The following is a 12,862-nucleotide window of genomic DNA, read 5'->3' as shown; positions in this document are numbered from 1 at the left end:
AAGAGTGGTTGCCAGGGCCTGGGGGAGTGGGGTGGAGAATGGGGAGTGACTGTTCTTGAGGACGGGAGTTCTCGTTGCAGTGATGAAATTAGATAGTAGCGATGATGGCACAACATTGTGAGTGTCCTTAAAGCCACTGAATTGGATGCTTTAAAGTGGTTAAAATGGCCGGGCACGGTGGCTCACGCTTGTAATCCCAGCAGTTTGGGAGGCCGAGGCGGGCGGATCACGAGGTCAGGAGATCAAGACCACGGTGAAACCCCGTCTCTACTAAAAATACAAAAAATTAGCCGGGCGTGGTGGCGGGCGCCTGTAGTCCCAGCTACTCGGGAGGCTGAGGCAGGAGAATGGCATGAACCCAGGAGGTGGAGCTTGCAGTGAGCCGAGATCGCGCCACTGCACTCCAGCCTGGGCAACAGAGCCAGACTCCCTTCTAAAAAAAAAAAAAAAGTGGTTAAAATGGTGAATTTTATGTTATGTGACTTTTATCTCAATAAAGAAAAGAACATGTTTTACAGGTGAGGCAGCCCAGGCTGATGTTTGGGAATTCAGGCACAGTCCCCGGGGCATGGGAGGTGGGGCCCTCACCCCTCGGGGTCTCCTGTGCCCTGGACTCCTCTGTCCTCACCTTCTCACATCCAGTTGGTCACCAGGCCCTGTGGATTCACCTGCGCAGTGTCCCTGAGACCATCCTTCCTTCTATCCCTGCTGCGTTGTTACCTACTGACCCCCAGATGGCCATGGCCTGGTGGGGCAGTTCCCTGGAGAAAGGGGGCTGAGCACACACACCCAAGGTGTCCAGGCCCTTGGCTCTGGCCTCACTGTGTTGTGAGTCTGGCCACATCACGTGGCCTCTGAGCCTCCAGCCCTTATCAATGAAGGTGATTTGGATGTTGATGATGAAAGTGGCCATGACGTCTCTACCTCATCTGCCTCCCAGCGTTGTTACAAAGACCAAATGAGATGAAATAGAAGCATGTTTTGTAAACTGAAAAGTGCTGTGCCAATGTGAGTGGTGATGACGATCAGTTTCCTTTAAGAAGTAAGTGTTGTGGAGTCCCTGACCCTGGACTGCAGCTAGGATCACGCATTCATGGTCTGCTGAGAGCTGCGTGTTCCTTAGCTCCCGGGGACAAATGGATGACCCGTTAGACCACCCGGCTTCTTGTTGAAGGCGAACGTGCTGGGTACCCCCTCCGGTTTTGAGATAATCACCAGGAAGTAAGCTTGTCACCTCCAGGCCTGTGTCTCCTTTAGACAGGTGGTTTGTGTCCTTGGGTCTTGGTGCTAACCTACATGCTTCGTGTGGGACTCTGCAGGGACATACTTAGATTCTAGGAAGAAACGCAGATTGATTTTTTCTTTTTTTTTTTAACTCAAAGTGTGATCCTTTGACCAGTAGCATCAGCATCACTGGGAAGCTTCTTAGAAGCGTAGACCCCAGACCTGTTTAATCAGAAGCTGCGTTTAAGAAGATTTCCCCAGTGATTCAAATCCACACAATGTTTGAGAAGCAAACATATCTCTCTACGATATCATTAGGTGCCTGAGAAACCCTCACACCAGCAACTAAACGCCCTGAGAGAGCATCAGTTTATGCAAGTGGCTAATACAAGGTGAATGACTCCAAACCAGTGGCATCCCTATGTGCCAGCAACCACCAGTTAGGAATTGTAATGAGATCTTGGTGATAATGGCAATTAAAATATGAACTGTTTGTGAAGTAAGCTGAATAAGGATATGTGATGCCCTCAAGAGGCACAGAACTTTGTTGGAAAACACAAAAGGGGTCCCAATTAAATGGGGACACCAACGGTTTACAGCAGAGGTTCTCAACTGGGGGTGTTCTGCCCCCTTTGGAGGACATCTGCAATGTATGGAGGCATTTTTGTTTGTCATAACTGGTGGGGCCAGGTGAGGGGTGCTGCTCAGCACCCTGCAATTTACAGGACGGTTCCTACCAGAGAGAATGATCTGGCCCCAGATGCCAGTTGAGCTGATGTTGAACAATTTTGGTTTATTCTAGTGGGGTACACATGCACCCGCATGCACACGCATACACATGCAATGCACACATACACATGCATGCACATATTATTTTATTTTATTTTATTTTATTTTATTTTATTTTATTTTATTTTATTTGAGACAGGGTCTCAGTTGGCCACCCAGGCTGGAGTACAGTGGCGTAATCTCTACTCAACTGCAGTCTCAACCTCCTGGGCTCAAGTGATCCTCCCACCTTAGCCTCCCTGGTAGCTGGGACTACAGGTGCCTGCCACCGTGCCCAGCTAATTTTTTGGCTTTTTTTTTTTTTAGAGAGGTGATTTCTCCATGTTGCCCAGGTTGGTCTCAAGCTCTTGGGCTGAAGTGATCCGCCCACCTTTGCCTCCCGAAGTGCTGGGATTACAGGAGTGAGCCACCATACCTGGCCAATACACACATCACTTTAAAAATTCAAAAATATCAGGCTGGGCGCGGTGGCTCACGCCTGTAATCCCAGCACTTTGGGAGGCTGAGGCGGGCGGAATACGAGGTCAGGAGATCAAGATCATCCTGGCTAACACAGTGAAACCCCGTCTCTACTAAAAATACAAAAAATTAGCCAGGCGTGGTGGTGGGCGCCTGTAGTCCCAGCTACTCGGGAGGCTGAGGCAGGAGAATGGTGTGAACCCGGGAGGCCAAGCTTGCAGTGAGTCGAGATCGTGCCACTGCACTTCAGCCTGGGCGACAGAGCGAGACTCTGTCTCAAAAAAAAAAAAAAAATTCAAGAATATCAAATGATATTTTGATAATACAGAGCAGTGGAGGATGGGGGAACTTAGCATAGTGGATTGTGAAACAAATTTTAAAGTCATGATAATAAAAACAGTGTGGCATTGAAATAAAAGTTAATGTGGATCAATGGAACGAAATAGCCCTCGAAGCCATTTTAATAAAAATGACTGTATAAGATAGAACAAGCATAACACAGCCAATGGAAATGTGTTCAGAATTCATTGTTGACCTAATTGCCTAGTCATAAGTGAGATATCCTCGGAGCCATATCCCGGGCCAAATTAAGAGCCATTTTCTTTGTTTCCTCTTCATACCCAGCACCCCCCTTGCCCCTCCTGTCTCTCTACAGTGTAGAGTCTCATTCCAAACTGCAAAGATTGAGGCAAAAAGAGTTGATGAATTTCTGGTCTACAAAGAGGATGAATTTCTGGTCCCTAAATAAGACCCATAATTTGAGCCTTTTTAAATTTTTATTTTTAAATTTTTTTTGGCTGGGCCCTGGCACTGCTGGCGGCGCCCACATCTGTGCAATGGGCCCACCCAGACTTTGAGCCTTGATTGTAGGAAGGCTGTAGGCGTTGCAGCCAGAAAGGCCTGGGTTTAAATCCCAGCATGACCTTGAATTCCCTCACAACCTTGAAAGTGCCATGTGACTTCTCTGAACCTCCATTTCCCACCTGTGAAATGGGCATGAAGCCTGCAGCACTGTTGCCAGGATTCAGGAGAGTGTGACAAGGGCAGTGGATGAGTGCTTCCCTCCCGTCCTCTGCACATGGCGCTCCCAGGGAACTGCACCGGTCTCCTGCTGTGCTGCTCCAGGTGCACTCGTGGCTCACAGCCTCTCCCCAGGGACATGACGTTGGGGTGTTTTAACGCAGCACCATGTTCTCTTTTCGCTGTTGGCCACAGATGACGTCCGGTTGTTTGCCTTCGTGCGCTTCACCACCGGGGATGCCATGAGCAAGAGGTCCAAGTTTGCCCTCATCACGTGGATCGGTGAGAACGTCAGCGGGCTGCAGCGCGCCAAAACCGGGACGGACAAGACCCTGGTGAAGGAGGTCGTACAGGTACTGAGTTCCTCCAGAGTCTGGAGGTCACAGCTCACCAAGGGTCACCATCCTGCAAGGAGGGAGAGGGCTGGGTTCGACTCCTGGGTCTGTAGCTTAGCGGTGACTTGGGACAAGCCATGCTGTGTCTCTGCACCAGTAAAGCCATTGGTGAAATGTCACCAGAATTGTTTCAGGATGCTGGCTAGGAGGAGGTAACTGTGTTTACGATCCCACCTATCCCATAACAGAAGCACGGCAGCTGGGTGCCTGCCTCCGTGGGTGGGGCAGGTTGCTTGCTTCTAGAGACGGGAACTGGTGGGGGGACCAGAATAGCGGCCACTACCCTGTGGTGTCCTGGCTGACTGTCGGTGGTGGTCGCAAGGATCCCGTGGGAGAATTCATTTGTACCCTCTCTGAACAGTGCCTACTTTAAGTCTTTTCCATTCTGGCCATTAAAGAAAATGGACATTTTCAATGTCAGAAACTTCCAAGGTTGTTCACTTGGGGTACGGGTAACACGGTCATGTTGAGAAAAGAAAATCTGAACTCCAAAAAGGTAATCCCGGGGTAGGGTAGGTGAGGGAGAGAGGTCTTTCCCTACTAAAGGGATCTCCATTTTGCAAAAGGATTTCTCACAACCCATGAAGAAGGGAATCTCTCCCTCTTACCGCCCCTTTAAACTGTTGTTCAGGTGACCAGAAACAGTGTTACATGTCCCTTCAGCAGCTTGTCTGTTACAGAGGGCGGGGGGTACCACTGCCCGTCCTCCACCATGCACATTATTTTAAAGATTCAAAGCAGTGTAATTGGTCCATGATAAAACAAACGTTTAAAAACAATAGGCTCAGATGGGTGCGGTGGCTCGCGCCTGTAAATCACAGCACTTTGGAAGGCTGAGGTGGGAGGATTGCTTGGCTAAGGAGTCTGAGACCAACCTGGGCAACATAGTGAGACCCCATCTCTACACAACATAACAAAATAAAATGAGCCAGGCATGGTGGCACATGGCTGTAGTCCCAGCTACTTGGGAGGCTGAGGTGGGAGGATGGCTTGAGCCTAGGAGGTCGAGGCTGCAGTGAGCCAAGATCTCGCCACTGCACTCAGCCTGAGTGAGTGTAGTGAGACTGAGTGAGACCCTGTTGCAAAAAGAAAAACAAACAAAAAAATAGGCTATCTGCAATGTGCTATCTTGAATTGGACCTTAGAACAGAAAAGCTGTTGAAATATAAATAAAGTCGGGAGTTTAATTAATTGTAATGTACCAATGTTGACTTTTTCACTGTGACAAATGTACCACAGTAATGTAAGATGTTAACAGTGGTGAAATATGTATGTGTGTGTTAAGAGGAAGGTAATATGGAAACTTGGTGCTACCTCTTGCAACTTTTCTGTAACTCCAAAGCTCTTCTAAAATAATTTATTATTATTATTATTATTATTTATTTATTTTTTTTAAGAGAGACAGGATCTCACTATATTGCCCAGGCTGTCCTCGAATTCCTGGACTCAAGCATTCCTACACCTCAGCCTCCGAAAGTGCTTGGATTATAGGCCACCACGCCCAGCCCCAAATAAAACTTTTATTTAAAAAATAACAATATGGCCAGGTGTCATGGCTCACTCCTGTAATCCCAGCACTTTGGGAGCCCAAGGCAGGCAGATCACGTAAGGTCAGGAGTTTGAGACCAGCCTGGCCAACATGGCAAAACTCTGTCTGTGCTAAAAATACAGAAATTAGCCGGGTGTGGCGGTGGGCACCTGTAATCCCACCTACTCAGGAGGCTGAGACAGGAGAATCTCTTGAAACCAGAAGGCGGAAGTTGCAGTGAGCCAAGATCTAGCCTTTTTTGGAGCGAGTCTCCAAAAAAATAAATAAATAAAATAAATAAATAAAAAAATAATGATAGGACATAATAGAGTCCTGTGGTCCCCCTGTCAGTTCCCGCTTTTGGACGTCCCTCCTGGCCACTCTCTGGATGGGCTCGCCTCCTGCCTTTTGGCTTTGCTGTGGTCCCAGCCTATAGGTCACGCTGTCATCTGCAGCTGCTTTTTTTAAGGTTAATGTAATTTCATAAATGATATGGATGCACCACCTTTGTAATTCATGGTTTTCTGGTAGCAGAGTGTCCTGGTTCACAAGTGTACCGTCATGTACTAAATGTTCCCCTGTTCTTGGCCTCTTAAGTTGCTTCCAATTTTTATTTTTATAAAGAATGTTCCAACCAACATTTTAATACATGCAGCTCCTTTCTGTCTTCTGTTGAGTTATTCTTTTAGAAAACAATCTCGGGAGGTGGGGTTCCGGAGTTAAGAGGCGAGATAATCATTTTTAAAAGGTATGGGCATCAGATTGGCTTTGAGCAGTGCTAGCACTGTGCCTGGGACTGAGGAAATGCTGACAAAGGCCATTTGTTTCACATGTAGTCAGCGTTCCTGGTTGACACTGCTGTCTGCACCCTGTCTGGCCTGGGAGCCCTTGTTTTGGAAAACCACTTATTCAACCCTACAGGCTGTTTTTCTCCAGGCCAGTTGGGTTTTAATGGTTAACCAGCTTCCAGGGGTCTTCCGAGTGGCAGCAGGATGGAAAATGAAAAAGAAGGCCTGTTCTGTGGCCAAAGGTCTCCTGCTGAATTCCGCCCGCCGTGCTTGGCCCACTCCTGGACGTCGCCGGGAGGAAAGGGAGCAGAGGGAGGGGGCTCGCCAGGATGTGTACACGGGGCACCACATTGCAGATCTTGCAATTCTCTTTTGTCTTCCCATTTAAAAAATTGTGGTAAAATACAGGCCAGGCGTGGTGGCTCATGCCTGTAATCCTAGCACCTTGGGAGACCAAGGCAGCCGGTCACCTGAGGTTAGGAGTTCGAGACCAGCCTGGCGAACATGCCAACACGATGAAACCCCGTCTCTACTAAAAATACCAAAAAAGTAGCCAGGCATGGTGGCACGTGGCCTGTAGTCCCAGCTACTCGGGAGGCTGAGGCAGGAGAATTGCTTGACCCCAGGAGATCAACTCAGGAGACTGAGCCGAGATCGCAGCAAGACTCTGTCTAAAATAAATTAAATAAATAATAAAAAATTGTAAAATACAATAACATAAAGTTTACCATTGTAGCCATTTTAAAGTACAATTCGGCTACATTAAACAGAGTTCCAATGTTGTGTAGCCATCACTGCTGTCTAGTTCCAGAACTTTCTCATCACCCCCAAAGGAAACCTCATACCCACTAAGGCAGTCTGCAGAGTTTCTTTCCTCTCTAGAACTCTTTTCAGTTTGGGTAGGTGCGCCGGTGACTGAGGGGGATTGGAGGAAATTAATTCCCTGCTGGGAACCTTTAGGTGGGAGTGGTGGTGATAATTCATATGTTTGCAAGCTCAAGTAAGTTGAAGCACAAAGAGGAATTGCTTGGCTCTTGGTAGTGGGAAGTGCAGGGGTTTCGGCTTTAGGTGTGGCTAGATCGAGGGCTCATGCAGTATTTTCATCTCATCTCTCAGTTCTGTTTTTCTCTGGGGTTGGCGTCAGGCAGCCTCTGCACAGCCAAAGAAACGGTCCATGCTATGGTGGTCCCTCTGGGTCAGGATCCCAGCAGAGAGAGGCCTCTTTCCTCAGTGTCCGTCAGTCTCTTAAGAGGACCCTGATTGGCCCAGCTTGGGTCACGTGCACACGCCTTTGGGCAGGGAGGCGGGGTTTCATGATTGGCAGCTCCAGCGTGATCCCAGTTGTTAGAGAAAGGGATGCTGGTGAATGAAGAAGCGCAGATGTGCATTGCAGTGGGGGAGCTGGAATACTGGCCTGAACTACAGGTGCAGGCTCATATTTTGACCATTATCATTTGCATTTTCCACCTCTCCACTTACAAATGTTAATTATCTGAAGCTGCTACAAGACCTTACATTTATGCTGCAGTTGCAAATATAGCCATTTAGGTGACAAAGGATCCATTCTGCTGGTATAATGCTGTCTTTCCACGGCCGCTAAAACCATGCAGAGACTGGCATGCCTATCAGCTTCCCCTCTGCTTCACGGGAATTCAGAGCAGATGTTCTCTAAGGGACCTTCCAGATGGGCCCATTCCAGGTGCCATGTCTTGGGGACCAGGTCATTTCCCCAGCTGCACTTTTTGCCATCATTTCCATATGAAGAAGAAGTAGATTGGCTTTTAGTTTAAGATTACTGTATTAATAAACCCTTGACTTTTTGATTGTAATAAAGTAATGCACATGCATTCTTGTGCTTTGTGTGAAACGTGGAGGGTGTAAATTAATTGCACGGTCATTGATGTGGAGGAACTTGAATCCAGGGGGGCGATTTTTTTTTTTTTTTTTTTTTTTGAGACAATCTCACTCTGTCACCCAGTCTGGAGTACAGTGGCACAATCTCAGCTCACTGCAGCCTCTGCCTCCCATGCTTAAGTAATTCTGGTGCTTCAGCCTCTCAAGAAGCTGGGGATTACAGGTGTGTGTCACCACACCCAGCTAATTTAGTGGAGGGATCTGTATGTCACTAACCACCTGCCTGACCATGGGCAAGTCTCTCCCTCCCTGGGCTTCAGTGTCCTCATTTGTAAAATGAAGAATTGGATGAGTTGACTTGCTGTGTCATATTCTATTTTGGTGTATTCTGGAAATTTTTCTTTTCTTTTGTTTTAATGGAGTAATTTGTTTATGAAGGCATTTTACCTTTAAATGAACCTTATTTTACTTTGCCAAGGGGGAAGGTGTAGTACAGTGGACTTTGGAGCCAGATGGCGTGGGTTCAAATTTCAGCTCCATCACTTACTGTGTGGCCTTGGGCACATGGCTTACCCTCTCTGGGCTCAGTCACCTGATGTATAAAGTAAGGGCAATGTAGTGCCTGCCTTGTAGGGTTGTGGTGGGGATTAAATGAGCAAATATAGGGAAAGTGCTTAGAACAATGTCTTAATTTCTGGAACCCGGAAGTAGTAGCTGTTATTTCCAGTTTTCTGTTTAGACAACACCGTGATGCACAGTTCAGGCAAGAAATGTTTCTACACTGTAGATTATTTCCTTAGGAGATGCTAGATACAGATGCTCGGCTCCAGGACACAGGGCGTGAATCTTGTTGTTCACGGATATTGCCAGCCGTCGGCCACACAGGAAGGGTCTGGCCTCACCCACACTTGCCAGCACTGACCTCAAAAAGCTCATACTTCACCTGTGGCCGGCACACAGATGCATCAGCATATGGGGAAACTGAGGCCCACAGCAGTAATAGGACCTGCCCTAAACTCACAGTTAATGAGTGACAGAGCTGGGGCTAGAGCCTGGAAGAATTAAGAGTGAAGTTCAACTCTTATCCTCTTTAGTCTGTATTCAGAGCCTGAGAAACTGAGAGGCGTCTGTGGCTGGGGGAAAACAAGACAAAACAAGACAAATGCCAGCAAGGCCACGGGGCTGCCAGGCAAGCTGGGCAGGGCGATTGCGATGCCCAGACTCCAGTCCGGGGAATGCGCTGAACGCACAGCACGCACGGCTGGCTGGCCACAGCTGTTGTCTGCCACACAGAAGTACCCGGCCGGTGCCCAGGACAGAACCTCCCTCCTATTGTTCTCGTGTCTCTGCAGGATTGTGGGGACAATGCAGTGACCGCTGGTTAGTGACCTGCGATGTGCCAGGGCCAGGCTCTCTTGATTTAGAGCCATGCTTGGTCAGTGCTGCACCATGCTTGTCTTGCAGGATGGGTTCATTCACTTGATCCTTTTATTTATTCTTTAACATAATATGAACGTTCACGGAGCCAGGAATCCAGAAGGCGTGCAGCTCAGCTTTCAGGAACAGAGGACAACAGAGGCTGCTGCCTCCAAGGAGAAGTGGAGGTGGGAAGGACGGACGTGCCAGGGATGGTGTGAACTAGCCAGTTGGAGTCTATTCTGATGGCTTCTGAGCCCCAGGACTAACCAGGCTTAGTGGCGCACACCTATAATCCCAACACTTTGGGAGACCAAGACGGGAGGATTGCTTGAGCCCAGGAGTTGGAGACCAGCCTGGTCAACATAGTGGGACCTCGTCTCTACTAAAAACAAAAAAAAATTAGCTGGGGCATGGTGTCGCATGCTTGTAGTCCCAGCTACTCAGGCGTCTGAGGTGGGAGGATCGCTTGAGCCCAGGAGTTGGAGGCTGCATGAGCTGTGCTCGTGTCATTGCATTTCAGCCTGGGTGACAGAGGAAAACCCTGTCTCAAAAATAAGTAAATAAATAAATAAAAATAAACCCCAGGGGCAGGATCGGCTTCATTTCTGGGACCAGATTTAGCCACCCCTCCCCTCTGAGGGCCTCTTTTGGGTACCAATGTGGCAATAATATGAATAACAATAGTTTTATTGTGGCCCTACTATGTGCCTGACACTCTGTGAAGGACTTTCCGTGTATTAAATCATTTGTCCTTCACGAGGCCAGGTCTGCCACTTGCCCTGTTTTATAGATGAGGAGCTTGGGATCCGAAGACGCTGAGTAACTTGCTCAAGGTCCGGGTGCTTGGACATGGCAAAGCTATGCCTGGAATCCAGGCTGTGGGCTCAGAGCCCCGACACGGCCACTTCACCACGCTGCACATTTCCCAAGCCTTCTGGCACCAGGCAAGAGGTTCGAAGGCCGCAAGCAGGGCTGGACGCTCCTTTTGTAGGCTTGTGTTGCACATGAAATTAGTTTTTAAATTTCCTGATTCTCGATCTTCCTTGATGGTGGAAACTTTAAACCGGAACGTGAACTTTGTTGCTCTGTGCTTACTTTAAAAAAGTGCTGCTGTGTGAAATGGACAAAGTTACGGCATGTAGGGGAGTGAGACTCAAGTTGATATTCTGGCGCCATCAGCTCACAGGTGTAGGACTTTGGGCAGGTATTTATCACTAGAATTTCTGTGTTTTCACTTAGGAAAAAGAGAATGTAAAATTTCACAGAGTGGTTGGAATGATTAAAGAAAAGCAGTGGGTGTGAAAAGGGCTTCTCCATTTTGATGCCTGGTGAACTATTCATCCTTCAAAACCCGGATTTCTCACCCCATTCTCCTACCAGCCTCAATCAGAATTAATTGTGCCTATATCTGTATCTACTATGGTCTAGATAGTATTATAATTAAGGAATTATAATTAAGTAACTAACAAGGAAATAATCTCCTAAAAGGCAGAAGCCATGGCTGCTTTGTGATTGTACTCCTAGTGCTGGAAGATTACTGTGTGCTAGCACATAACAAGGGCTAAGAAATGAAGAAATGAGGCCGGGCGCCGTGGCTTATGCCTGTAATCCTAGTACTTTTTGAGGCTGGAGCAGGTGGATTGCTTGAGCTCAGGAGCTTGAAACCAGCCTGGGCAACATAGTGAGACTGCATCTCTATTTTAAAATAATTTTTAAAAATTAAGAAATGGGCTGGGTGCAGTGGCTCATGCCTATAATCCCAGCACTTTGGGAGGCTGAGGTGGGTGGATCACTTGAGGTCAGGAGTTCGCAACCAACCTGGCCAACATAGTAAAACCCCGTCTCTACTAAAAATACAAAAATTAGGTGGATATGGTGGCATGTGCCTGTAATCCCAGCTACCAGCTACTCGGGAGGCTGAGGCAGGAGAATTGCTTGAACCTAGGAGGCAGAGGTTGCAGTGAGCCGAGATTGCACCACTGCACTCCAGCCTGGGCAACAGAGCAAGACTCCGTCTCAAAAAAAAAAAAAAAAATGAAGAAATGTATCTGCTTATGTAGGCTCTTTGTGTATTACCAGGACAGAAGCTTATAAATGCTCAGTAACTCTTCTCTCCATTAAATTAAATTGTGGAAGCTAATTACACTCAGGGGACTTGGGGCTAGGTTGAAATTTCCAAATCTCTGCTTCTGTTTCAATAGAAAGCAGGAGGCTGAGCGCGGTGGCTCATGCCTGTAATCCTAGCACTTTGGGAGGCCAAGGCGAGTAGATCACCTGAGGTCAGGAGTTCGAGACCAGCCAGGCCAACCTGGGGAAATCTCATCTCTACTAAAAATACAAAAATTAGGCTGGGCATAGTGGCACACACCTGTAATCCCAGCTACTCCGGAGGCTGAGGCAGGAGAATCGCTTGAACCCAGGAGGAAGAGGTTGGAGTGAGCCGAGATTGTGCCACCTGCACTGCAGCCTCGGTGATAGAGTGATACTCCATCTCAAGAACAACAACAAAAAATTAGAGAAAGCAGGAGTGAGAGCTGACTGGGGCAGCCGGGAGAACCTACAACCCTCCATGGGATGAGATTTACGAGGCTGCTGCTCCCCCTTGCAAAGCATGAGTTACCACTTAGCACTCTGCGGACCATCCACAGACTGTTCGCTGCCTTCAAAGGGTTTCTGCTGTTTATTTCTATGTGGAGTGTTTACGCTTCCTTAAGCCAGTGGTTCATGGAAAGACTGTATTTGCATAACCAGAAGGGCCTTTTTGGCCTGATGCATTTTACCTGGGCCTGGGCTCAGGCCGGGGGCACTTCTTGTTGCTCGTGTCATACATACATACATACATACATACATATATTTATTTGTTTGTTTGTTTTTAGATGGAATCTCACTCGCCCAGGCTGGAGTGCAGTGGCAACATCTTGGCTCACTGCAGCCTCCGTCTCCTGGGTTCAGGCGATTCTCCTGCCTCAGCCTCTCAAGTAGCTGGGACCACAGGCACCTGCCACCATGCCCAGCCTAATTTTTGTATTTTTAGTAGAGATGGGGTTTCACCATGTTGGCCAGGCTGGTCTCAAACTGACCTCAGGTGATCTGCCCGCCTCAGCCTCCCAAAGTGCTGGCATTACAGGCGTGAGCCACTGCGCCCGGCCTCATGTCATATATTTTTAAAACACAAATTGCACAATTGAAAAATAAAAAGCTCCCATGCAGCCTGTGAATGGTGGGATCAGGTATCGTATATGGAGGGCCAGGCTTATTCATCCATGAGCCGGGGGCTGTACTGACCCCAATATACAGATGAGGAAACTGAGGCTTAGAGAGGACTAGTTCTTGAGCCAAGGTGAGTGTTCAGGTGGAAGCCAGATGGTGGGGGACTGCAGGCCACT

General features: G+C 48.0%; 1 protein-coding gene across 2 annotated transcripts in view; it reads left to right on the top strand.

Moving 5' to 3' along the window:
• The window catches only part of COTL1 (coactosin like F-actin binding protein 1), a 53,449-nt gene that overhangs the window by 25,564 nt on the left and 15,023 nt on the right, over nt 1–12,862 (top strand). The window contains exon 3 of one of the 2 annotated variants that reach the window (XM_008974388.4): nt 3,688–3,845. In XM_008974388.4, coding sequence (XP_008972636.2) covers nt 3,688–3,845 — 158 coding nt within the window. Of the gene's footprint in view, nt 1–3,687; nt 5,042–12,862 lie in introns of those variants that run through there. The other variant, XM_063597797.1, reaches the window with a different exon arrangement.

Source organism: Pan paniscus, chromosome 18, assembly GCF_029289425.2.
Source record: "Pan paniscus chromosome 18, NHGRI_mPanPan1-v2.0_pri, whole genome shotgun sequence".
NCBI lineage: Eukaryota > Metazoa > Chordata > Mammalia > Primates > Hominidae > Pan > Pan paniscus.
Note: the sequence above shows the minus strand (reverse complement) of the source record. Positions and strands in the feature narration are given on the sequence as shown.